Below are 26,225 nucleotides of genomic sequence, written 5' to 3' on the forward strand. Positions count from 1 at the left end.
TTAATGAAATACAGATTTTAAAACAAACTGCATAGAAAATAACATTTACATTTAGTTTTTAAGATGTACTGTTGAAAATACTAATGTCAGGAATTTAGTTGCTAATTGTTAAACACCAAATTGTGACTTGAAAGTTGGCTGTATGGTTTATATATAGATATTAATATGAATAAATGTCTTATTTCACAACAACAAAAAATCCTTGGTTTTAGGTAAACCCTAAATGCTTTTGCTCATTATTGGGGAGGAATGTCCCTTTATGTCCAATTAGAATTTCTAAGCAATATTTCTGTCCATTGAGGGGCCTTAGGCTCAAGAGCCATCCCAAAAGGCAAAAGTTCCATATAACCTCTAACATGACAAAATTATATAATTGCCTCCATCCTCTCTCCGCCCCTGCCTTGCCTCCTACTGACAGACACAACGATGCCCGTGTAAAGATGGGGGATTGGAATTTTCTAGGGGGGATATTGGAGGAGGTGCATATCCACTCCACTATGGTGGGAAAGATCTGGCTCACCATCCTATTCATCTTCCGAATGCTGGTGCTGGGTGTGGCGGCCGAGGACGTGTGGAACGATGAGCAGGCCGATTTCATCTGCAATACGGAGCAGCCCGGGTGCCGGAACGTCTGCTACGACCTGGCTTTCCCCATCTCCCTCATCCGCTTCTGGGTCCTTCAGGTCATCTTTGTCTCATCGCCCTCGCTGGTGTACATGGGCCATGCTCTCTACCGCCTCCGAGCCCTGGAGAAGGAGCGGCAGAAAAAGAAGGTCCTGCTGCGTCGCGAGCTAGAGCTGGTGGACGTGGASATGGTGGCGGCTCGGAAAACGATTGAGCGAGAGGTGAGGCAGCTGGAGCAAGGYAAGCTCAACAAGGCTCCGCTGTCGGGGTCCCTGCTGCGCACCTACGTGGCCCACATCATTACCCGCTCCGCCGTGGAGGTAGGCTTTATAACGGGCCAGTACATCCTCTATGGCTTCCAGCTCTCCCCTCTCTTCAAGTGCGAGCGTGAGCCTTGCCCCAACGCGGTGGACTGCTTCGTCTCCCGGCCYACAGAGAAGAGTGTCTTCATGGTCTTTATGCAATGCATCGCTGTAGTCTCCCTTTTCCTAAACATCTTGGAGATCATGCACCTGGGCTACAAGAAGGTCAAGAAGGGCATCCTGGACTACTATCCACACCTGCAAGACGAGCTTGACGACTTCTACTCAAGCAAAGCCAAGAAAGACTCCGTGGTGCATCAGACATGCATTGCTTCCTCCGGCTGCAAGCCCACCATGGCCTCCGCGCCCAGTGGCTACAACCTCCTACTGGAGCGGGCCCAGGASGGTCACACCTACCCYYCCCTTATCAACCCMTCTGCCTTCCTCCCTGTTCAGGGYGAACTGGCTGGTAAACRGAGYGYGGAAGAACTCAAARATGCTGCACATARCCYGACGGAGCACAACTCCAACTCCAATAACACCAGCAGTGACAGCCGCTCACCGCCCTGCGACTCAGTGACCCCGCCAAAGCAGGAGGAGCCAGAGGAGTCTGCAGACTCTCCCATGCGCCCAAGGAACGCATCTCACGCTTCCTCCTGCCCAACATTGCTAGTAGGTGCCGGAAGGAAAACATGGAGGGTCAACGCTCCCTCAAATTGTTCCACAGTGGTGGAGGGCAAAGGCTCAGACACAGATTCTTATGGGGGTGCTAAGGCCAGTGGTGGGTACCAAGCCCGGACTGCATCGAAATCAGAACCCAAAATGCATTCCTCCACCCCAGACTCACTGGAGGACTCAAGTTCAGGGTCACAGCATAGTCCGAGACCACCCTCTTCCAATCGCCGACCATCATCCACAAGCAACGCAAGCAGTAGGCGAGCCCCCACAGATTTACAAGTTTGAATGCTAAGAGTAAAACCTAATATTTTGTCCCTCATCAGACAAGAAAACTTCAGTTCAAACAAGATCAAAAGAACATGACACGAGTTGTGACATTGTGCGAACTGCTTTGGAGGTGGATCTGTTGCAGTAGTCCAGTAAAATGTATAGCTGTCTTATAAGATGGCACCTCTTTGTTTCTGTACTGTTGATCTCTACGTGGTAGTTTATTTTTGTAATCACCAGCTTCAAAGCCTCTGTCATACTTTGTGATGACGTAAGACATCGATCAAACATTGGGTGTGGGGATTTGCTATTGGGAATATTGACCTGCTTTTGAAAGTGTTGCGGCTAAGACAGGAAAAACAACAGTATAGATCACACAGCAGTGACACCGTTGAATGCTTTCTGTGTGTTTCGGTCCATTTTAAACACCATTGTTTAGAGAGAAACCATGAAAACGTCTTAGTGCTAGAACTATGGCTGCGTTTAGACAGGCAGTCCAATTCAGAATTTTGATTCATTAAATTGGTCTTTTGAACAATCAAATCAGCTCTGAAAAAGATCTGATTGGTCAAAAGACCAATTAGTGGGAAAATATCAGAATTGGGTTGCCTGTCTAAAACTCAGCCAAACAGCTTATTGACCACTGAAAATAGAGTATGTAGTCTAAATAATGTATATTGCATGAAAGACCGAATTTCATATTTATAAAAGCTTCTATCTAGATTTTTATTTTGCATTAACTATGTCCATACTATCATCGTAAAACCATGTATGATGGTTACAATGGCCCTCCACGTTCTTTTAGGCACAGCTTTTCTGTTAAGGTTTGTGGGGTATTTCAGTTCCTTATGCATTTCAAGTAAACGCCAGCAGAGCCTCTGTGCACACAGTACAAAAGTGATATCATGATGTAAGATTTCTATATTGTAACAAATATGTGAACGTGATTAAAAAGAAAAAGACCATTATGTTACCGTTTGTTTACTCGAGACAAAGCATTGGTATGCAGTAGGCTGATGTACACTGAAAACAGAAAAAGGGGGTTCGCTTTTATGAGAGGGAGGAGACAATCATAAGGGATAAAAGCGATTATATTTCAAATATACAAAATAAGTTAAATATTTAAACAGAGTATAAAGAAAATAAAAAACAGGTGTATAAACTCCTTGCCTCCCGTTGTTGGTTTCGACTTGCCATAGAAATTGTAGTTTCTAACAAAATGACTTCAATAAAGCCGAGTCATTTTTTATTCGGCAGCTCCATCTTCTTGCGTAGGCTCATAGCGTTGAAGCTAAGGAAATGTGTAAAAACAGAGGTTCGAGTAATTCATTAGTTATGAAAAGTTCAAGTCTACCATGTATAGATCAACATACTCAATGAAAAACAATCATAGGCAGACCTACCCTGTTCTTGAGGTCTTTGTTCTCCTCGGCCAGCAGCTCACACCTCTGCCTCATGTCTCTTAGCTCCTGCTGGAGTGCCTCAGTATCTGCAGACTCCTGGCCAGCCACACCCAAGTGCTGCTTGAGGAAACTGGATCTTGTTAAAGAAATTAGTGTGCTGAGGAGGAATTAAATTCATTCTCAACCTCGTTGTCATTGAAAATKTGTTATTTTAATATTTTTGAAAAGATCTGTGCCAGTCTACACTTGTTCTGTCTGAGTGAGCAATTCAGGTCGCTAGACACTAAAGGCAACAGAAAGGTCAGATTCTGAATGGGGGGTCTCTGTTTCATCACCTTCCAAAAACATAGTTATGCATGTCTACATTATGTAGGAAATATTAATTACATTTTTTTTTTTTTAAGGATACTCAAGTGCATTGTTGGGTTTCTCCGTCTCTTCATACAATGCCACCAGCACTGCAATAAGGCACAAGCCGTTTTCGTAATTTGCATAGGTCAAATAAGATTAACTATTAAAGTTAATGAAATATTCGAAATAAACACACCACTGGTGAGGCTGTCAAGGACACCAGCCTTCTCCAGGTATCTCCGAAACTGCTCTCGTTTGGACTCTGAAGCCTRTAGACACATTGGGATTGAGACAAATGATACTCCCAATTTATTCAGGGTTCAGTAACTAGCTAGTTCATCCATGATACTGCTGGATGTTTGCTGGCACCATTTTGCCAAAGAAAGGGAAGGAACAAGGCTCTGTGCATTCATACCTCCCTTGATGTAATAATCACTGCTAATAATACATAATTGACAGGTGGAAGYAAGGGCTCCACACCTGTCCAGTCATTTCTAATCAATGATTCCATCAAGGAATCTATATCTTAATGGAACTAGAACGATTGCAAGAAAGATTATAGCCTTCCTTATTGTATTGAGAAAAACAACTCATCCAAATTGAGTATTGTACCTTGGTAATAAACGAACTAGCTACAGGTTTAGCTAGCCAGCCAGTAACGGACTAAACTCCATGGTTACCGATGAACTTCACCTGAGTGTAGCCGAGGACAGGCTCTGTGGAAACTAGCTCAGACTACAGCGATTCGCCCAAGGTCAATACTTTAAATTATAAAACTTGTACCCATGTTTGCATGCCTTTGTTTGCTAAAATCCATACTTTTCAATAGACGTTAATCAAATACAACCACTTTTCTCACTGCTCTAAGATGGCAACTAATCGCAAATGCGCATGTGCCAATTGAATATCAACAAGGAAACAGTCGGTGGTGGTATCAATATGAAGATAAGCTAATACTGCTTCGTCAGTAGCAAAACCCGTCACAAGGTAGACGACTTCATGGAGATGTCGGCTAGAAAAGCGCATGCGTAGAAACACGTCATCGGGTCGAAAGGTCGTCTCGCGCTGAGCTGCGCATGTGCAATCCGTCAAACCAAAGGTACTCCTATATAAAGTTGTTTTTGACAAATTCAAAACGTGTCAGTTTGTCACTAATGAAATTGGAGTAATAACATGTTCAACTACTTAAGACATTGGCTCGAATGCAAGCTTTCTCGGAAGTCTCGCGATGTTGCGCCTCGGTTTGGAAACTGACTATACCTGTGGTATTAGATTCGTTTATTGAAAAAGTATGATTTCAGCAAGCAAAGGGCACGCAACTACAGAGGACAAACATAGGTACAATGTGGGCGTTTCATAATTTACATTTTTTWAAGTAATTGACCTTGAGCGAATCGATGTAGTTGGGACTACATTCCACAAAGCCTGGTCTCGGCTCCACTCAGTTGAAGTTCATCAGAAAATTCCTTCACCATAGTTGGCTCCTCTACCTATCCAGCTAACTAGCAAATGTGTAACGCGCTAAATTAGCTCGCTAACGCGTTATAACGTTACATCTGGGAACTTTAAGCTCTCCTGGTTGTGGAAACCATGCCATTTTTCTATCGTTACTCACGCCAATGTAAAACATGATATGCAGTCCACTTACTCTGTAGTGTGCCATTATGAAATGAACGTTAAACCTTGGCTTTACTGCTAACTGACGTTCTTACGACTCGCACCGCCTCAAGCAAGTTTCCCTGGTAGCCTTGAAGTCAATACAAGCACGCTCGTGCTTAGAGCATGCGCAGTATAGTTTATTGAAATACTTTCTGTACGGTCTTTTTCTGCCCTCTGCTGGTGATTTTGTAGGCTTCACACAGACAGTTTTAAACTTTATATTTTGATTGTTGGAAAACAATACTGGAATGACATTGATTGTATAATTTTACTATGAATCAAAGGGATACATCCATCGTGAGTTGACCCCCCCCCCCCAGTCAAAAATAAATAAATCAAAACTATACATTTCCAGCCAAAATAACTCCAGCTGAAAGATCACAAAATAAGTATGTGCCCTAGCAGAGATACTGTATAGAATGACAAGATGCTCTTATCTCCGCACTAACTATCGGGAAGGCATACGGTCTGCTTATCGGTCTCATTTGAGGCATAAATGAATAAATTCGGTCTGCTTTTCGCTGTATTCCCGCAGGGACAGATTTTGACGGGAGTGGACCCTCTCGCTTCGTTTCGTCCTCTCTGGCACTAGCCTACTTGGTCAGCTGACTGCAAAACATCTGACAAGGGAARAACCAGTCTCGACAGATTGACACCCTGGTTAACCAACTACTATTCGCATCCTATGTACATCGTCCAATTAGATTCGGAGGTTGGTTGAAGAGCAGGGTTTTCGGCGAAAGGGAAACATAGGGTACCCGAAGATCTAAAGGAGAATATTACAACACACTCTCAGGATTTGCAAGTAACATTGGCATTATTGATGCATTTAAACTGTATTTTACGTTTTATCGGYGGTGTGGAAGGATTTGTCGGTAAAAGCAGGACTGCGTAAAACTAATAGGGTGAGGGGGGGATTGGGGGAAGCGAGCGTCGTCGGGTCAAAATGTCGATTCAGTACGAAGTGGAACCGCTGGCAGACAGCTACGGGGTAGCGGACTCGTTTCCCAAAGATTTTGGCTATGGAGAAGAGGAGGCCGACATCGAGGATAGCCCAACTCCATCTGACAGCAAACCTAGAATTCTGTTGATGGGTTTGCGAAGAAGTGGCAAGTCGTCAATACAGAAGGTAGGAACGATCTCGGCGGACATGATTCATCTGTCTTTACATAACGCCTTATTTTAGTTCAATCAGCAACTATAGCTATCATTGCCAGTTATTGAGATGGCTTGCTAACATTGCCACAACTTCTAAACATTCCTGAGGTTAATATAGTAACATGTATCCACTCTGAACGTCAGACCGTACTTCTATGTCAAAGACCAGTTGTCATCCTGGTCTGGATAGCAAGTTACTGCTACATGACAAGCAAGCAAACACGTTAGTATAGCTAGCATCTACAGAGATGGTCTGATTTATAAACTCCATGGTGTTGCATTCTTTCTAGGCAGTGGTGTAAAAATATTTGGTTTCTAAAGTAGTTTTTTGTGGTATCTGTACTTTACTATTTATATTTTGGATTACTTTTACTTCACTACATTCCTAAAAAAACATGAATGTACTTTTTACTCTACATTTTCCCTGACACCCAAAAGTACTCGTTACATTTTGCATGGCTAACAGGACAGGAAAATGGTCCAATTCACGCACTTACCAAGTGAACATCCCTGGTCACCCCTTATTGCATCTGATCTGGCGGACTCACTAAACACAAATACTTCGTTTGTAAATGTTGTCTGAGTGTTGGCGTGTGTCCCTGGCTATCTGTAAATCAAAAATGGTGCAGTCTGGTTTGTTTAATATAGGGAATTTTTTATTATTTTTACTTTCAATACTTAAGTATATTTTAGCAATTACATTTACTTTTTATACATACGTATATTTAAAACAAAATACTTTTACTMATTTTACTGGGTGACTTTCACTTTTTAACGTTAGTTGAGTAATTTTCTATTAAGGTATCTTAACTTTTACTCAAGTATGACAATTGGGTACTTTTCCCACCACTGTTTCTAGGGAGGTTCAGCCAACTATTTCAATTGATGTTAGCCACTGAGCTAGCTAGTTKGTTCAGCTAACGAGTGCAAACAATATACAATTAATTCAAMCGTATTTATGTAAAAGAAACGTTTGCTAGGTAACTTGTTAATCATTTATCAGGTGAAAGCGTGTTTCTTGCACAGTACTCGTGTGCGCGGTGACTGTCTGCCTGTCTAAAATCCCTTCTCTGGCGTTCCAAATCTTGGCAGACACTCTCATTCAACATTATATTGCTAAACCACCTCACTCATGACGGGGGAAATGGCAAGACACAGCATCAATAAAACAGTCGCTTTCAAACTAAGGATTGTGTGGCTAATTGAGGTAAATAAGTAATTCTGCTCATAGATTATGCATGTATGAACATTGACACATCCAGCCCAAGGTGGGAGGTTTAAATAAAATACTTTTACTCGTCAAAGTACTGGAGCATGTCTTTTTAACGGCGCCAAACTATTTAGTTACATGGCTTATTTGTGTTCTTCTCATATATTTGAATTCATAGACTATAGTTGTGCAGTGCTACACTGTTGTTGAAGGCACATCTAAATCCATGACCCTAAGTGCTAAGCCAACGAGTACTTTYTTCCCTTTAGCCTCCTGCTAGTCCAGAAACGTGCTTTGGCTTTTTCCTCTAGTAGTAGTGACCCTAGGTACTTGACGGAATAACAGATTCTCAAAATGGAGTCTCTTGGTATTTTGAGAAGGAAGCAGTAGGTCTAGGTGTTGTCATTTTGTCTTAACAGCACTATRTCTAATTTCCTGTTTCAGGTGGTATTCCACAAAATGTCTCCCAACGAGACGCTGTTCCTGGAGAGCACCAACAAGATCTACAAGGACGACATCTCCAGTAGCTCGTTTGTCAACTTCCAGATCTGGGACTTCCCGGGTCAAGTGGACTTCTTCGACCCTACCTTTGACTACGAGATGATCTTCAGAGGCACGGGGGCTTTGATATTCGTCATTGACGCACAGGTGAAAAGATTGAGTGGAAACGTGTATTAAAAACACAATGGTTGACTTACTTACTGACATGTTGAACCATAATTGACTTACTGACATGTTGAACAACATAATTGACAAMTGTCTGATCTCCTAGAATTACTAGAAAGGGAAAAAGCACTTCAGATCACAGCATTTTAACAGAATACTCATGTCATGGGTAATGTCTGAACCTGTTCTATGGTCTTTAAAATAAATGTATTCAAACTGAGTGAACTGTATAGTTTATCAACTTAATTTGTGTTTATAGAGAAGTGGATGATATAAGCGTATTCTAGATTACTTCTACTCTGCAGCACAGAATACGCTTCTAATGTTGAAATGTTAAGTGACCCACCGCTTCAAAGACAATTGATTGTCACAGACGTTTTCCCAAGACGGTGCACATTTTTATCCTAACTGCTGGAACAAAGGGATCTTAACCGTTATCTAAATCAAAGCTAATTTAATCAGGTAGGCCACAGTTTATCTCAATTTAATGATCACGTTGAAAGGAGTTCTCAGTGACTACATTTCTATCTGTTCAACAGAATAGGAAATTGAGGGTTTCTCATTGTACTTGTCCAAGTAGTCCCTCCCTGTTTCACTCCGTTCTTCCTTTTGGTGCCTAATGAACTAGGGGTGTGAAAGTTTAAAACGTTTAAACGAAATTGGGATCCTTAACGTTAAGAAAAATCCCTAACCGAAAAACAATATATTACATTTTTTAMTTAGATGCAGAAAGTAAACGGCTTAGTAGGTCAGTTTCTGCAACAACTAGGAGGGTTGAAGCGCGAGGATCAACTTCTCAGCTGTTTTGGTGCCCTGGCTACCTCGCTGTGAACAGCATGTGAAGTGAACCCGTGCACATGTGCATATACTGTGAGTGACTGTGAGAGCGAAGTGTTGCATCTCGCTCAATATCCTGGCCTATTCGTTGATGGTAGGCCCTGCTTTACTGAAGTTGCGAGACATTGCAAGCTCAGAAATTGAGATACAGCATTCCATTGCGAGAGACCGCTTTTAATTGCTGATAGATAGGCCAAGTGCACGGTTTTGACTGTCTGTCTGTCGGCTGACCTGCCTATATTATGCCCTTCACTCCGTCCCACACTAGCACGCTATGAAAGATGCAAGTGTTTGTATTTTCGGAAGTACGGCAACTAATCAGCCTCCTCCGTTCCAAAAATACTGAATCTTAGGAGTGGATTCGTAGCTGAATCGAATCGTGACACTCAGAAATGGGAGTCGATGTGGAAGGAGTCAAGGAATAAATTATTTTGGCGTCAACTAACCACCACTACGTCATCACGTTAACAGTTCGTAAAAAGGCAAGCGACAGCAGTGAAGTCCTGTATGGCAACACTTTGAGAAGGAAATGCAAACTTTGCATGGTGGAATTGAGGTAGAGTTTTATATATCTTTTTGTTAACGGACCCCCCCCCCCCATTTTTATTTTTTGTAGTTGAAATATTAAGAAAAATTGTCCATTTGTCACATCCCTATGACCCGGAACAAGACACCGTGTATTCATTGCTGGTGTTTTTTCTCAACCTTAAAGGGATAATCCACCCAAACCACTAATTCCTATGATTATCAGTCTTGAATAACAATATTTTTTGTGAACAAATGTTTAATTTTGTCGTTGCTACCAACCTTACAATGTGAAAATTGTTGTGGAAATCTGCGGCGCAAGTCAACTACAAAATCCACAATGCAATACTCTCTCTGGGCTGGCTAGGTAGCTAGCTAACATAGCTACACACAATAATAACAAAGTCAATATCAGCATGTGAAGTAGCTTGCTGTAAAATTGCCTAAAACGGCACTATCAATTTAGCAGTCTCTCACAGAGTTCGCCTCTCCCCAGAGCGAGTACAGAGTACGTTGCTATAGCAATAACGGCCTTTTCCCACATTTCCAACAGGCACACAGGGCGCATTGCAATATAGTACTTGAAGGAGAAACTGACTTGAATAAATTTGGTTCACTGTTTAGATTGAGTACATCTAAGCGAAAAACAGTATATACTTTGTTATGACGATTTAAATGGATGTATTTGTTCTAGACAAGTATGCCCATACCATCTATTGGCTGATTTGGTGATCTGGAGTGCAGGTAGGCCTAATTGTTTTAAAAGCTTTGTGAAATGTCAAAGTGTGTTATCCCATATCTCCAGTGACGAGAACCATGTAGCTATGACGCGTTCCTACACGATTGCCTGATTTCAGACGGACCACTTAGAAGTTAAATCACTGGGGGGAATTGTTATTTTACCCACTGATAGAACATAGGCTTTCACCAAATTGAAAGGAGTTTCATGATTCTTATTTCTGGAGGTGGATTATCCCATTAATGCTGTCAATTATCTGTGAGGTGTAACTAGGTTGTAACGTGTCCTAAGTGTTGTATGTCCGACAAACCTACTGTATCATTTTGCCAGTTTATTTAGATTTTCCAGCTGAGTAAATTTGAGGAAGTGTTTGTACAAGCCACTGTACTGAGGCAGAGTGGCACTCCATATCTCACTAACGTTCAGTATCTCTCAGTGCAGATGCAGAATTCGCAGGGAAATAAATTGGCAGGCTTGCTCAACATGTCATTTTTGCAGTGGGACTTTGAGATTTTGCGATGTGAAGCATTATGATAAATTATGTTAATCTTCGATTGCTTTATTAATCTCAAAAGTAGCCTAATTCTCCAGGAATTCTGTCTAACTCCCCCCCCCACCACGGGGACTGTAACAAGTAGAATGTCGGGGATTGCAATTTGGTATAGGGGATTGCGTTATGCATGTTGGATAGTATGGTCATGGAAATGTGCATGCAGGCAGCAAGATGCATGTAGTCTACTTTTTAGGCACACTTGTACACTACTTTTGTTTTAAGCCACCTTTTCTAAGGCTCTATGTCTCTCTGTGTGTCTCGGTCTGTCTCTGTTTGTGCGTGTGTTCTTCTTTTTATCTTCTTTCTGCCCAGGATGACTATGTGGAGGCGTTGGGCAGACTCCACCTCACCGTCTCGCGGGCCTACAGGGTCAACCCCGAGATTAACTTTGAGGTGTTCATCCACAAAGTGGACGGCCTCTCCGACGACCACAAGATCGAGACCCAGAGAGACATCCACCAGAGAGCCAACGACGACCTGGCAGACGCCAGCCTAGAGAAGCTTCACCTCAGGTAGATCCACAGACACTCACCCTTTTTAAAGGGATAGTTCAAAAAAAATATCTAACCATTCCTTTAATCCTCCCCTTTTTGAGTTTACAGTATGCCAAGGGAAAAGCATTGAAACCCTACAGAAAGAGCAGCTACACTAAATTAATTAGCCTTCTCAGCTTATTGCCTTGCTATTGTGGGTTAGTATTCTATTGTTGGCCTAATTCTCCTTTTCTACTGTTCAAACCAGCAATGACCTCATGGGAGTTCAGTCCATGTGCATTTGACTAAAATGCTAGCCGTTTTAGTATTGGTCAGCCATCTTTTTCGCGCAGCAAGCTAGTCATCTGTGCTGCCAAGTCATTTCTTGTGACCTCTGTCACTTTATTTTCTAGGTTTTGGAATCTGACTGAATCAGATCGCACTTGCGATTCCATATTGATACAGTGAAAATAGCTTCCGGTAGCCTCATGTTAGTGTCAGCCTGGCTGTTATAACACGCCTCTCTCTATTTCCATGAAGAAGGTTGGCCAGTTTATTTAGGCTTGTAAGATTGGGTTCTCAGAAATAACTTGCCTTACACAGCACATGGATGAACGTATTTCCCACGATGTGACTGTGAGTTGGGGAAATAACATATGAATGACAAACACACTTGTCAGTGTGTGTGGGCCTGGAACATAGGGGTTTGCTTGTATACTTCCAGCGCATGGTTGTCATGCTCCACCCCGGCCTCTTAACGAACAAACACCACAGCAAGTGTGCATGGTGCAAACTGTCTATGTTAGAGGACCAGAAGGATTCCTTGTAGCCTATATATCATGTACCGTTATGCTCATACTGCCTTCAATGTTTGCTATTTTCTCTTTTGAAGTTGAAACTTTAGCCTCAAATTTGAACTCTGCTGAAATGGTTGTTTTCGATAGGGATATCATCACATGCCCTGATGATCATTTCCCAGATACAGGCCTAGGGCCTTTATACATTAATGATACTGAGCCTAGCAAGTCGTTTTTTGAACCGACAAACCGGTTCCAACACGCTCTGCAGATTTTCAGTACTTGGTTTTTCAATCGKCTGTCTGCTTTTCCTTTCTTGAGATGTAGGCCTATTTTATGAAAGGTGAGATTGCTGTTGGTGCACGCCAGACAGTTGGATCAATGGTGGATTTATAGTGAAGCTGGGAGGAGGGATGTTGAGTTGTGTTCTGTTCTCTGCACTGCAAAGACGTCTCTGTGCGAAGTCTGTAGTCACATCCACTGGCCTCTCTTTAGGACCTTTGGTTCTGTTGGTTAGAACTGCAGTCCTTAAAGTTTCCCAATTTTCTATTTGGAACTATCACTATACTATCACTACAATTATTTATAGATTTCCTTAAAATGTTACGCTACCTTAATGCTTTTAAATACATTGCTAATATTTTTGTTTCTGCAGTTGGACGGCCCCAAATTGTACCATCATGGTCATTTATTAGGCTATAGCTTATCCTTGTGTGTTTTAAAGCTGAGAAATGCTTTCCGTTTCTAATGTTCCCTACTGTTTTGGGATATGATCCAGTCTCACTTTGTGTTTTTACTTGAACTACAGAGCACGAGGAACTAAGTTATCAAATTAGTCCTAACCTGTGCAAACCTATAGCTAACTTCCCTTTTATATATCTTTCAGTTTCTATTTGACAAGTATCTATGACCACTCAATATTCGAGGCCTTCAGTAAAGTGGTCCAGAAGCTTATCCCACAGCTGCCAACACTGGAAAACCTTCTAAACATCTTTATATCTGTAAGTACCAAATTCCCTCTTGATTTAGTTCTTGCTGTTTGATTTGAAGGCATTTTTTGCATTTCTTTCATTCATTTGACCTGGGTCGGATTCATTAGTGCACACCATAACAAAACATTTTGCAACGGAAACTAATGTTTGTCATTGGACAAGTTCAGCAAGTCCCTCCCTGCTAGTTGTCTGTACCTGTACCAAAACTCTGTTTGTTTTTTCCCCCTGCACTTTTATTTCTATGGCTGATCAAAACTTGTTTCCTCATGGCTCCCTCTTGTCCTAGTATCGAACCACAATACATATAGAATCGTGAGAATTGCAATACATATCGTATTGGCACCAAAGTATTATGACAATATTGTATCAGGAGTAGGGCTGTTGCGGTGATCGTATTACTGCCACACCGGCAGTCATGAGTCCTGACCGCAGTCAAATTCCACGTGACCGTTGGGTCACGGTAATCTGCTCTTTTGCACTGTGGACATGCGTTGGTAGTACCCAACTCGCTAACTACCATCAGGTCCTAATGGCCTGGTACTCAGGGCTCCATTTCCCCTCTAACTAACCACTCTGACATCAATGCAAATACCATCGAAAATCACAAACACTTTTCATCAAAACGGTTTCATGCTCAGCTCACTGTGATAATCAATTTGAAGAAAGAAGTCCAACAACAGGTTGAAACTGAGTGGAAAACATGGTTGTTGTGGATGTTGTTTCAAAGCCTTAACACCACGAAGTGGACAGCGCTTTCTAAGGTGATGATTCATTCAAAACACCCATACTGTATATCACCCCGAAAACCCCCAGAAATAAAATAATGATTGCCGCTATACAATACATAGCCTGCCGCATATTACGCATGGCGGAAAAACATGGAGGGGGAAAAAACGGATTTAAGATGTATTTGGTACATAGTTGGTCTAGCCTAAACTCTAGTAATGACCTTTTTGAGTGTAGACTGTATTATTATGCATACTGGATGGACTGGTTACCTTATACTATGCTCCAAACTCTATCCGTGAGTCTGGGAGAGAACGTATAGGCCCGCTGTTGGTTCGTTGATTGTGCAGGGCGGCTTACAGAGTTGGCCTACAATTTATAGTGCATTTGTATAGCCTAGCAATAGGGAATTGTTTTATATTTTCCAAATCAATAGGTTGACACATCACCTTTTAGCTACAGAATATCTCACCACTGTGCGTTTCCATCTCTCCTCTCACTCGGTTTCCCATTTAAGCACTGGGTAGCTGCAGTAACAAAGTTGGAGAGCCCGTGGCATACAGAGGCTGCATGCTCCTCAAACAGTGGTTGATGCATGGTGTGAAATAACCAGAGTTGCCGACCCGGCATAATTGAAAAACGAACTGGCGGGAAAGCGGCCTCCATTCGCTATTCAAGTGCATCCCCTGTTCCTGCCCATTTGATAATGAGCCATCGTCATGCAGCCTATATATGTTTTGATTTCTAAGACATTCTAAGGTTTATATACATTCACCACTAAAGTTGCCAAATAACTCTGAATCTACCGTATAAGACCTGTTTCAAATGATCACTTTTACGCTGAACATAGCCACTTCATATGCGTACTCACTTTGGAATGGGAAAAATATCCTTTYTGTTTTATTCAACTAAGTTCAATTATATTCTTCTTGGTATTAAATCATATAAAATAATGTCCCTGGACTTATAAGCATATCTTGTCTACTAAATGAACAAGCCTACAGCCTATGGCATGGCACATAGCCAGATAGCGTACTGTAGACCAATTCATATTCAGTAGACCAACTCATATTCTGTTCTTCTGAAATACATTTTCTTCATATCGTAATGTTTCTTTAGTCCTGCATAATATAAATAATGGATTTATTGTGAGGGTGTACATTCAATTGATTTATTAGACTTTTTAAAACGTAGATGTTCCAACGGCGCTAATCAGCGTCTTGTATGGGTGCAGGCCTGGAGATGCTAAACGTGTTTCTGTTCATTAACGGTCAATTACCGCGGGACCGGAAGTCTTTTGCATGACAATAACCGTCTGACAAAATGTCATGACGGCCACAGCCCTTACCATGAGGTCCCTGGCAATTCCCAGCCCTGCCTTAGCAGAAATGGTCTCTGGTGTGTGACTCACAGTGTGACGTGTCGTCATCATCATCGTCAGCCCTGATGACCCTTTCATGCAATGCTTTTATAGTTGTTGTATAATACCGACCTTCCAGACCCCAAAGTCTCTTCAATCCGGGTCAAAATACATGTACGCTAAGCCACCTCAGTTTTGCATTGGTAAATAAATTATGTCCTTTTTTTAACTTAGGATCTCAATAATTCATTTGGAAACCGTTGCTGTTGACATGACCTGAAAGATGGCTCTGAGAGATTTCTGCCACGCTACCTTTTAGGAGTACCAAATGGCCCCTCCTCCTTCCTCCATCTCCCTTCCTCCCCTATACCTCTCATCTCCCTTCCTCCCCTATACCTCTCATCTCCCTTCCTCCCCTATACCTCTCATCCCCTCATCTCCCTTTTTCCCCTCCTTCCGTCCTCAGAACTCGGGCATAGAGAAGGCCTTTCTGTTTGACGTGGTCAGTAAGATCTACATCGCCACAGACAGCAGTCCGGTGGACATGCAGTCTTATGAGCTGTGCTGCGACATGATCGACGTGGTTATAGATGTCTCCTGCATCTATGGGTTCGTCCCCTTTTTAACTGAATTCCTGTCAGATATGTGTAGTTTACAGCTGTGTGTTTTGTGGTAATTTTCTTTGACAACACTTTACTACAAGCTGACAAGTATAAAATCATACTTTTACAACTTGTTATAAGCATGTATGAGGCATTTAATGTCTTATTATAAAGTTTGATATGTTAGGTCTCTGTATCAAACACGTTTTCAATTTGAATAAGTTCCTTACACTGACTGTTCTATATTGTCTGTGTTATTCCAGTCTGAAGGAGGACGGCAGTGGTAGTGCCTACGACAAGGAGTCCATGGCCATCATCAAGCTGAACAACACCACAGTCCTCTACCTGAAAGAGGTCACCAAGTTCCTGGCGTTGGTCTGCATCCTCCGGGAGGAGAGCTTTGAGCGCAAAGGCAAGCCATCCACCCCAGCATTTCCTCATTACTGCATTGAGCTGTCTCTCAATAGCTGCTTACCCATTATCGTTCAATCCAGTGTGACTTCACCCCCACAAGCGCAAAATGCAGACAGATGTCAATGGAAGAGTGGCTCCGTCTTATTTAAGGAAGTAATCATGTCTTGAGTCAATTGAATTTCAAGCTTCTCAGGCGATAGCACTCATTTGAACTGGTTTAGTTATTCTTTGCCATTGTTTTTGTAAATGTTCTTCACACTGGGCGTTATTGGTTTATCTGATAGGGGTGATACTTTATTCAAGTTTTCTTCTTTGTTTCAACAGCACATGACTCATGGAGTAATCGACTGAGTGATATTCAAAGTCTCGGAATTGAAAATAGATTCATACCTTTTTCTTACTGACACGTATCTCTCCCCAGGCTTGATAGACTACAACTTCCACTGTTTCCGGAAGGCCATCCACGAGGTGTTTGAGGTGGGCGTTTCCACACCGTGGACGGGCTCCCAGGCGGCCGGCACGCCCTGCACCAAGGCTGTGACACTCAACGGCACGCCCCGGAGCACYGTCTAAACACAGACAGACAGACCGACGGAGAGATGATAGGAAAGACAGAAAGATCTAAAATGAAGATGGGGAGGGATTGTGCGGAGAAGACTATTGGATTGGGGTTTTCAGTAAACCAATCATATCTCTCGCACCCAGATCCTAAAAATCACAGGAAGAGGACTAGAGCTAAAAATTCAAATGGAAGAATCAGGGCTGAACCCGAAGCTCAGAGGGTAAGGAGGACTGCGAGCTTACAAAGCTAGGATGGAAGGGAAACTAAATGCAGAGATACCAGGAACATTCGTACATTTTGTGGGAATACAAGGCATTGTTTTCCGCTGTTCGGCACGAAAACAGCGAAATGAAAGTCCAACTGGACTGGTATACACAAGCAAAAGCGTATTTGGCATTTGGGAACTTTCAGTGAGATTAGGCCTCACGTGCTGCAAGTCCCTAGAGCCCTGAGGAAGCTTGGTAATATCGCTGTCTGTTTTAGCTGCTGGTTCATCCATGTGAAGAAGTACTTAAAAAAAAAAAAAAATGAAACCTTGAGTAACCCTCGATAAGGACAAGAAACTGCAAAGGCAGTGTGGGGATCAGTATAGTTGTGTAACCCTGTGCAGACTTATGGGTCGAAGCCTCTAAGAAATGCTTGGTGTTTATCCAAAACGCACATAGTAACACTTTCCCAAGGCCTTACTTAGATTGAGCTTGCCTGTTGCAAACTTTCTCTCACTACTCACTTGCCTGTATGCTGCCCAAGACTTTGCTTCTGGTTTCACTACTTCTGAAGAAAACAGTGTTCCTCAGAGTGCAAAAGGGATTGTAGTGTCCACATTTTTCTGCTTCTGTTCTGCGTGTGTGTGTCCGTAAAAGAGGATAGTTGGTGTTTATGGATTCATGACTGCCCCATCATGTTGATTTGCCAGTGTAGGCCCTATGCTCAAAGTTGTTGAAGTGTCATACTGTATAATGCTATGCCATGTTGGAAAACTGAGCTAAAAAATAAAACTGTTACCAGCGGTTTGTTCAGTGATGCTTTGCTGTCTTGCCAAGGCGTGACCATGAATAAAATAGTTGGCAAGACGGCACAAACAGATCTCGGACTAGTCTAACTAGGAAAGGTCTCTGATGGGATCTGTACATTCCGGTTGTGTGGCATAGAGCGACATATCATTTTAATGATGGTTACGATAATGATAAACAGAATGGTGGCAATTAAATGCCGGTCACCACTTCTTCAAACCTTACCTTACGTGATTAGTCGATTCATTCACTCATTCCCCATCGCGCCGTCTGGCGCATATAGGACAGAAACAACGACTTTGGAAATCTTCTCCACTGTGCTTTAGCTCTACTGATGTTGGTCAGCATTTCGGTGTCTGTTAGGTCAGTCTGAGTCACAAGGAGTTGGGCCATTGCTTCTTGTTTGTCTGAGGAGGTTGGGGTTTAATGCATTAGGCCAACAGATGTGGAGTGTCCTTCGCAGACAAGTTGTGTGGAAGGTGAATTGTTTGTTCAGGTCCAGTTCAGTCACTTTCCAGCACTCTGTACCATATAGAACAACACTGGTGGATTTAGAATTTGGTCTTTGTGCTGTTATCTTCACTTACAAATTTGTTGGAACTTTGTGAAGGTTTCACTTTAGCTGAGGGTTCTGTGCAAGGACTTTGTCAGTTTTATCACAGCAATCTACACGCAAAACAAGAGCCGCCGCATGAAGCCAATAGGAAAACCCATTCCAAGCATGTATGCAATAATGTGTCGTCAAGCTAAATTATTCTCAACATAACATTGCTCATTGTATTTCACTGTGGGTAAGGGAGACCAGGTCTAACAATGAAAAATTAATCCTGGGGAAAAAATGACCAAATTGCGTTTTTCTGCCYTGAATGCAAGAAAGGTGTTGTTTTTTTGCCTGTTTGTTTTGTTCATTAGATTTTTGCAAATAGTAGACATTTGGGACTATAGTAAATCCACTGTTGTCAGTTCTGCCAAAGTTTTTATCATTCACATGAAATAAACACTTGCACATCAAAAGCAAATGTTTCTGGTTTTACTTAATGTTTTAGGACATTAGGTACACTATCGTTCAAAAGTTTGGGATCACTTAGAAATGTCCTTGTTTTTGAAAGAAAAGTAACTTTTTTTTGTCCATTTAAACAACATCAAATTGATCAGAAATACAGTGTAGACATTGTTAATGTTGTAAATGACTATTGTGGCTGGAAATGGTAGATTTCTTTTCATTAAMAAAAAWTGTTTTTTTTAATGGAATATCTACGTAGGCGTAGAGGCCCATTATCAGCAACCATCACTCCTGTGTTCCAATGGCATGTTGTGGTAGCCTTTTWAAAATTATAAACTTGGATTTGCTAATTGATCATTAGAAAACCCTTTTGCAATTATGTTAGCACAGCTAAGAACTGTTATGCTGATTTTAAAGAAGTAATAAAACTGGCCTTTAGAATAGTCGAGTATTTGGAGCATCAGCATTTGTGGGTTCGATTACAGGCTCAAAATGGCCAGAAACAAAGAACTTTCTTCTGAAACCCGTCAGTCTATTCTTGTTCTGAGAAATGAAGGCTATTCCGTGCGAGAAATTGCCAAGAAACTGAAGATCTCGTACAACGCTGTGTACTACTCCCTTCACAGAAAAGTGCAAACTGGCTCTAACCAGAATAGAAAGAGTAATGGGAGGTCCCGGTGCAGTCCTTAATTGGCAGCTTCATTAAATAGTACCCGCAAAACACCAGTCTCAACGTCAACAGTGAAGAGGTGACACCGGGATGCTGGCCTTTTACGCAGAGTTGCAAAGAAAAAGCCGTATCTCAGACTGGCCAATAAAAGATTAAGATGGGCCAAAGAACACAGACACTGGACAGAGGAAGATTGGAAAAAACGTGTTATGGGCAGACGAAGTTTGAGGTGTTCAGATCACAAATAAGAACATTCGTGAGATGCAGAAAAAATTAAAATATGCTAGAGGAGTGCTTGACGCCATCTGTCAAGCATGGTGGAGGCAATGTGATGATCTGGGGATGTTTTGGTGGTGGTAAAGTAGGAGATTTATACAGGTTAAAAGGGATCTTGAAGAAGGAAGGCTATCACTCCATTTTGCAACGCCATGCCATACCCTGTGGACAACACTTAATTGGAGCCAATTTCYTCCTACAACAGGACAATGACCCAAAGYACAGCTCCAAACTATGCAAGAACTATTTAGGGAAGAAGCAGTCAGGTGGTGTTCTGTCTATAATGGAGTGGCCAGCACAGTCACCGGATCTCAACCCTATTGAGCTGTTGTGGGAGCAGCTTGACTGTATGGTACGTAGGAAGTGCCAACCCAACTTGTGGGAGGTGCTTCAGGAAGCATGGGGTGAAATCTCTTCAGATTACCACAACAAATTGAGAACTAGAATGCCAAAGGTCTGCAAGGCTGTAATTGCCGCAAATGGAGGATTCTTTGACGAAGCAAAGTTTGAAGGACAATTATTTCAATTAAAAATCATTATTTATAACCTTGTCAAYGTCTTGACTATATTTCCTATTCATTTTGCAAATCWTTTCATGTATGTTTTCATGGGGAAAAAATGACATTTCTAAGTGACCCCAAACTTTCGAATGGTAGTGTATTTGGCAGACTAGGGCACAATGATGTATCATGAAATCTGGTGCAGTATCATAGGCTCATGTGCCGGCTTGCCAAATCTCCAGGCTCTTTTGACACACCTGGAAATGAACGCTAGATGGTGCCAAGTGACTGTTCAAATTCTTTTCATTGTGTATTGCAATTCACAGTTGTTTGCCAAACTACCTGAATAATTTCACTATGCATTTCAGKGATGACTACATTGGCTATGATCGACTCGATGCAAATGTTTTTAACCCTAGCCACAACCACAGGGATCGATCCAGAAACACTTGGAGGAGAGATGACTGAGAGCGGTCTCAACTGGTTCGCTGTGGAACAACTTGCTCCGAACCGAGAGAGATGGAGAACAATGGCCTTCGTCAATGGCCTATGCTGAAGGTAAAGTATATAAATCCGACAACCACGTTTTTCAAAAAACAACACAACACCATAACATGCCTAAAAACATCTGTTTGATGTGTATACTTTCCATATGTAATAATATAGGCTAATCAAATCGTAGGCTAAACACATAGGCCTACATTTTCAACAATGCTATTATTTGAAACCTTAGCCCAGAAATGGCACATTTTGTTGAGTTTGCTGTGGTTCAACATTGTGTGGTCTTTTTAATAAATGTACCAAACCATAAACCCCCACTGGTTTACTGTGTAAAAATGTCAGTTGAATGGCTCCACTACGAAAGTGCCTTGCCAGTTAAAATAAGCCTCACAGCCACTGACGACCCATTATGTGCAGAGGTAGGCGAGGCAACTAAACACCYTTTCCCCACAATTTAGATGCAATAATACACTGACAGCTTTTTTATCCACTTCATTAAGCCTCTAATTTCTTATAAAAATCCTGCATTAATCTTGGCGACGGCTTCCCCTCGGTTCTTTAAACTCTCCTCCAACCTTCCCGCGTTGGTTTGATGGCTCCTCAAATAGCCTATAATTTAAGATAAATAATGCATTCCCACTGTAGTAACAATGCCAAGGACTCTAAAATGTCACTGTGACATACTGGAATCATACATTAACAATCAAAATATAAGGTCTCTCAAACCCTACATCCCAAACCATTCTGCCACGTCTGGTCTCTTGGCCATCCCACCCCTACGGAAGGGCAGTTCCCGCTCAGTTAAAGCTCTTTTCTGTCCTGGCACCACAATGGTGGAACCAGCTTTTCCCTGAAGCAGAGTCCCTACCCATCTTCAGAAAACATCTGAAACCCTCTCTCTTCAAAGCGTGTCCTAAATAATCCCACAACACCCCCTGACTTTGCTGATAGTAAGTACATTTTTCCTCAATAAATTTGCTATGACTGAGATATGTGGTTGTTCCACCTAGCTCTCTTAATATGAATGCATTAACTGTAAGTCACTCTGGATAAGAGGGTCTGCTAAATGACTATAATGTAAATGTCTCAATTTGTAGACGAATCACATTCTCTGATAGGCCGCCTGTCAGCCAGATGTTATGTGAATACTTAAGGTATTGCTCTGCAGTTTTAAGATGTATTTATTATTATTTAAAAAATGTTCATAAGATGAGATAAGCTTGACCTTTGGTATGGTGTGAATAAAGTACTTAAGGTCCTGGCTTACTATGCTGAAGTTGAAGTCAATGTTTTTGGGCTCTACTGCCAACATTGGTCATAAACCTGAAGTCATTGTGATGTGATGATGGTACACCATATATACTGTACAGTGCATTTGGAAAGTATTCAGACCCCTTGACTTTTTCCACATTTTGTTACTTTACAGCCTTATTCCAAAATGGATTAAATCGTTTCCCCCCCCTCATCAATCTACACGCAATACCCCATAATGACAAAGCAAAAACAGGTTTTAATAGGTTTTTTTTGCAAATGTATTGAAAATATAAAAACTGAAATATTACATTTACATTAATATTCAGACCCTTTACTCAGTACTTTGTTGAAGCACCTTTGGGAGCAATTACAGCCTCGAGTCTTCTTGGGTATGATGCTACAAGTTTGGCACACCTGTATTTGGGGAGTTTCTCCCATTCTCTGCAGATCCTCTCAAGCTCTGTCAGGTTGGATGGGTAGCATCGCTGCACAGCTATTTTCAGGTATCTCCAGAGATGTTTGATCAGGTTCAAGTCTGGGCTCTGGCTGGGCCAGGACATTCAGAGTCTTGTCCCGAAGCCACTCCTGCGTTGTCTTGGCTGTGTGCTTAGGGTCGTTGTCCTGTTGGAAGGTGAACCTTCACCCCAGTCTGAGGTCCTGGAGCAGGTTTTCATCAGTGATCTCTCTGTACTTTTCTCTGTTCATCTTTCCCTCAACCCTGACTGGTCTCCCAGTCCCTGCCGCTGAAAAACATCCCCACAGCATGATGCTGCAACCACAATGCTTCACCGTAGGGATGGTGCCAGGTTTCCTCCATACGTGACACTTGGCTTTCAGGCCAAAGAGTTCAATCTTGGCTTCATCAGACCAGAGAATCTTATTTCTTATGGTCAGAGTCTTTCGGTGCCTTTTGGCAAACTCCCAACTCCAAGAGGGTTGTCACGTGCCTTTTACTGAGGAGTGTCTTCCGTCTGGCCACTCTACCATAAAGGCCTGATTGGTGGAGTGCTGCAGAGATGGTTGTCCTTCTGGAAGTTTCTCCCATCTACACAGAGGAACTCTGGAGCTCTGTCAGAGAGACCATTAAATACCACCTTCCTGACCAAGGCCCTTCTCCCCCGATTTCTCAGTTTGGCTGGGCAGACAGCTCTAGGACGAGTCTTGGTGGTTCCAAACTTACATTTAAGAATGATGGAGGCCATTGTGTTCTTGGGGGCCTTCAATGCTACAGAAATGTTTTGATACCCTTCCCAAGATCTGTGCCTAGACACAATCCTGTCTCGGAGCTCTACCGACAATTCCTTTGACCTCATGGCTTGGTTTTTGCTCTGAAATGCACTATCAACTGTGGGACCTTATATAGACAGGTGTGTGCCTTTCCAAATCATATCCAATCAATTGAATTTACCACAGGTGGACTCCAATCAAGTTGTAGAAACATCAAGGATGATCAATGGAAACAGGATTCACCTGAGCTCAATTTGAAATCTCATAGCAAAGGGTCTGAGTACTTATGTAAATAAGGTATTTCTGTTATAATTAAAATAAAATAAAAATTGCAAAATATTCTAAAAACCTGTTTTCTCTTTGTCATTATGGGGTATTGTGTGTAGATTGATTTTAAATCCATTTTAGAATAAGGCTGTAACGTAACAAAATGTGGAAAAAGTCAAGGGRTCTGAATACTTCCTGAATTAGTACATAGGCCTACATAGGCCTATGTATGATGCTGGCCTATGTTGATATGTACCAGCTAAGCACTCCAGTCTATTAGCAAAACAAAATATAGTGATGAAAGGCACAGCAACAGATCTTTATTAATGACAAACCTTTACTGTCCAACATAATGTGGATTATATTAAAATCAATCACATTTAAAACTTTTTCAGGCAGGCTGACGTGACTGCCGTAAACATTGGCGTTTCATACTCCAGAATCCCCGTAGCACTTCCATTCAGTCTCTAGATGGCAGTAGTGTCTACGTTTCCCTCTTCCTGAGTCACTAATATCCCATCCTCACCCACACTCTCACAGTGGTGGGCAACATGCAAAGGAAATGTTAACATCACAGACTTGCACAATGAGAGAGAGGGAGAGTAGCTTTGATGTACGTCTGTAATTTGGCACTATAGCAGCTCCTGAAATTGCCTTGTTTTATCAAAACAGACGCTTGTCTTCTCCTCGCCATCTAATAAGGAAACTCGCCCAATAATGAAATTAAACCAGCAGAACATACTTTTGCCTGTCTGTGATGTCACACACTCGTGCGTTCACTCGCAATGTAATGGAACGTCGCGTTGAGCMTTTATCTCATGTGCGTGCGCTGTCGTTGTAGCGACGAGACAGTCGGTGAAACCCTTAACAAAGCGCTCTCTTTTTGATCTGTGTGTTAGTATTAGACGTGACGAGGAGGAAATKAACTCACCCCTGGTAGGCATGTTGGAATCTGACAAATGTGAAAGTAGTTAATTGATTTCTTTCCATTGTAAGGCAACACATCCTCACAGTGTGTACTGTAGTATTCAAGCACATTAGGATTAATTCATTGGGATTGTATGGTTTTAAAATCAGGAGTCACTTTTTATATTAGATCAGCCTTATATCAGAGTAATTACAATTCAATAACATTATGTAACAAAACTAGTAAGTATATGGAATAACATTTGTACTCATTTGAAGGTCGACTWGGTACATGATTCCCCTGTTCTCCTATATATATATAGATACCCTGAAATGATGCCCCTGCAACTCAGTGTTGTCATGTTCAGTAGCCTTGAAACATGGGTCTCAGTGGAGGGGCAGGAGCACCTATATCTGGGCCCTGACTGTCAAACCCCCTTGCCTTATTTCCTCTCCCCTTCCACCCTCTGACCCTGCACTGGAGGGGGGGAAGAGGAGAGACAGAGGGAGGTAGAGACAGAGGGAGGGAGAGGGAGGTAGAGGCAGCCGTCTCCTGTATTTCCGTGGCTGGTCAGCCAGTAGACCATGTAGTGCAGGGCCAGTCAGACAACAGCCAGCTAATGGGCAGTAGCAGAGCAGCCACGGTGACAAAAGGAGCGGTGACAGATGCCATTATCTCAGCCTCATGCAGATACAACTGGATGCAGGCACAGGCCGGGTGACAGACAGACAGGCAGCCCTGTGTTTGTGTGTGTGTGGAGGGAGTGAAGTGGTGTCTGTGTGTGTGAAGTGGTGTGTGTGTGTGTGTGTGTGGAGGGGATAGTGTGTGTGTTTACACATGCACTAGTGTGTGAGAGCGAGTACGTGGGTGGATGCATGTCTGCGTGTGCAAAGTTAATGAAACAGCCTAGAGAAGCACTAGATTATCACTGGGACTAGACTTGCCTGTTCACACTCGTCTGAGCACCTCCATACTCCTCCAAGTGTGTGTGTGTGTGTGCAACTGACTGTGTGCGTGTGCTTGAGTATGCATGACCAGTGTAGTTACCGCTAGACATTTGGATCACTCACCCAGTTCTCGCTCAGTATTCAGGGGGATCGTGAAAACTATATTGCATCCTCTCCGAATTTCATCTGGTGTTGGGTTTATAACATATGCAGTTTCCACTTCACCAAGGATGTCCTGGTCATTTGGAGAACCAAAATGGGGCACGTACGGGGGATATAGCAGCATATTTAACAGGCTTGGCAGAGGGAGAGAGAGTCGTTATGCAGCGTTTTGGGGGTATAACAAATTTGTGCTAGCTCTGCTCAGTGTGGTGTGGTGATATGGGACAGTGATATAGATTGTGGAGATGGATGTTGACAGTGGAATGTCAGCCCTCCAGTCATTTGCTAGACTGAGACCGAACACTTTTGGATTGGAGTTTCCGGACCTTAGCAGGAGAGGGGGAAAGATGGACGGAGAGGGAAAGAGAGGGCGAGAAAGGGAAAGAGAGGGCGAGAACGGGAAAGCGAGGCAGACAGACAGATTGTGGTCTATGATGGAGGCGTGAAGGTGTCTCTGCGGTGATACTTTTCCTCCCATCGTCTTTGAATCTCCACAGGTGAATGAGAAATCCAGTTACTTGTGAGGAAGCAGATCTTTGCAGTAGGTCTCTCTTTACTCATTACTGTCACTACGGCATTTCAGCCTCAACCACCACTGAC

The 26,225-nt window shown here is 42.4% G+C and overlaps 3 protein-coding genes across 4 annotated transcripts; 2 read left to right on the forward strand and 1 right to left on the reverse strand.

Annotated features, from left to right (window-relative positions):
• Positions 1-425: 425 nt before the first annotated feature.
• On the forward strand, positions 426-1,974 carry gja9a (gap junction protein alpha 9a). Its single transcript, XM_023979981.3, has one exon. The coding sequence runs from the start codon at positions 441-443 to the stop codon at positions 1,887-1,889; it is 1,449 nt and encodes a 482-aa protein (XP_023835749.2). The 5' UTR covers positions 426-440; the 3' UTR covers positions 1,890-1,974.
• An 862-nt stretch (positions 1,975-2,836) lies between these two features.
• Positions 2,837-5,387, reverse strand: LOC111958734 (c-Myc-binding protein). The gene is made up of 5 exons (XM_023979985.2): positions 5,274-5,387; positions 3,822-3,894; positions 3,684-3,732; positions 3,275-3,404; positions 2,837-3,162 (listed from the first exon to the last, which is right to left on the reverse strand). Exons 1-5 carry the CDS (start codon positions 5,286-5,288, stop codon positions 3,118-3,120), a joined length of 312 nt encoding a protein of 103 aa, XP_023835753.1. The 5' UTR covers positions 5,289-5,387; the 3' UTR covers positions 2,837-3,117.
• A 595-nt stretch (positions 5,388-5,982) lies between these two features.
• On the forward strand, positions 5,983-17,006 carry rragca (Ras-related GTP binding Ca). Of its 2 annotated transcripts, none has more exons than XM_023979983.2 (7): positions 5,983-6,413; positions 8,097-8,300; positions 11,285-11,484; positions 13,129-13,243; positions 15,787-15,929; positions 16,186-16,334; positions 16,758-17,006. In XM_023979983.2, exons 1-7 carry the CDS (start codon positions 6,231-6,233, stop codon positions 16,907-16,909), a joined length of 1,146 nt encoding a protein of 381 aa, XP_023835751.1. In that variant the 5' UTR covers positions 5,983-6,230; the 3' UTR covers positions 16,910-17,006. The 2 variants fall into 2 exon arrangements, with proteins under 2 accessions (XP_023835751.1, XP_023835752.1); XM_023979984.2 differs by lacking the exon at positions 5,983-6,413 and adding an exon at positions 7,508-7,649.
• Positions 17,007-26,225: the final 9,219 nt, after the last annotated feature.

This window comes from Salvelinus sp. IW2-2015, linkage group LG35, assembly GCF_002910315.2.
Source record: "Salvelinus sp. IW2-2015 linkage group LG35, ASM291031v2, whole genome shotgun sequence".
In the NCBI taxonomy this organism is placed as follows: Eukaryota; Metazoa; Chordata; class Actinopteri; order Salmoniformes; family Salmonidae; genus Salvelinus; species Salvelinus sp. IW2-2015.

Coding starts and splice junctions, on each gene's coding strand:
- LOC111958734 (XM_023979985.2), bottom strand. Junction 3,733..3,821: donor CCTTGACAGCCTCACCAGTG/GTGTGTTTATTT, acceptor GCCTTATTGCAG/TGCTGGTGGCATTGTATGAA. Junction 3,163..3,274: donor ACAAAGACCTCAAGAACAGG/GTAGGTCTGCCT, acceptor ACATTTCCTTAG/CTTCAACGCTATGAGCCTAC.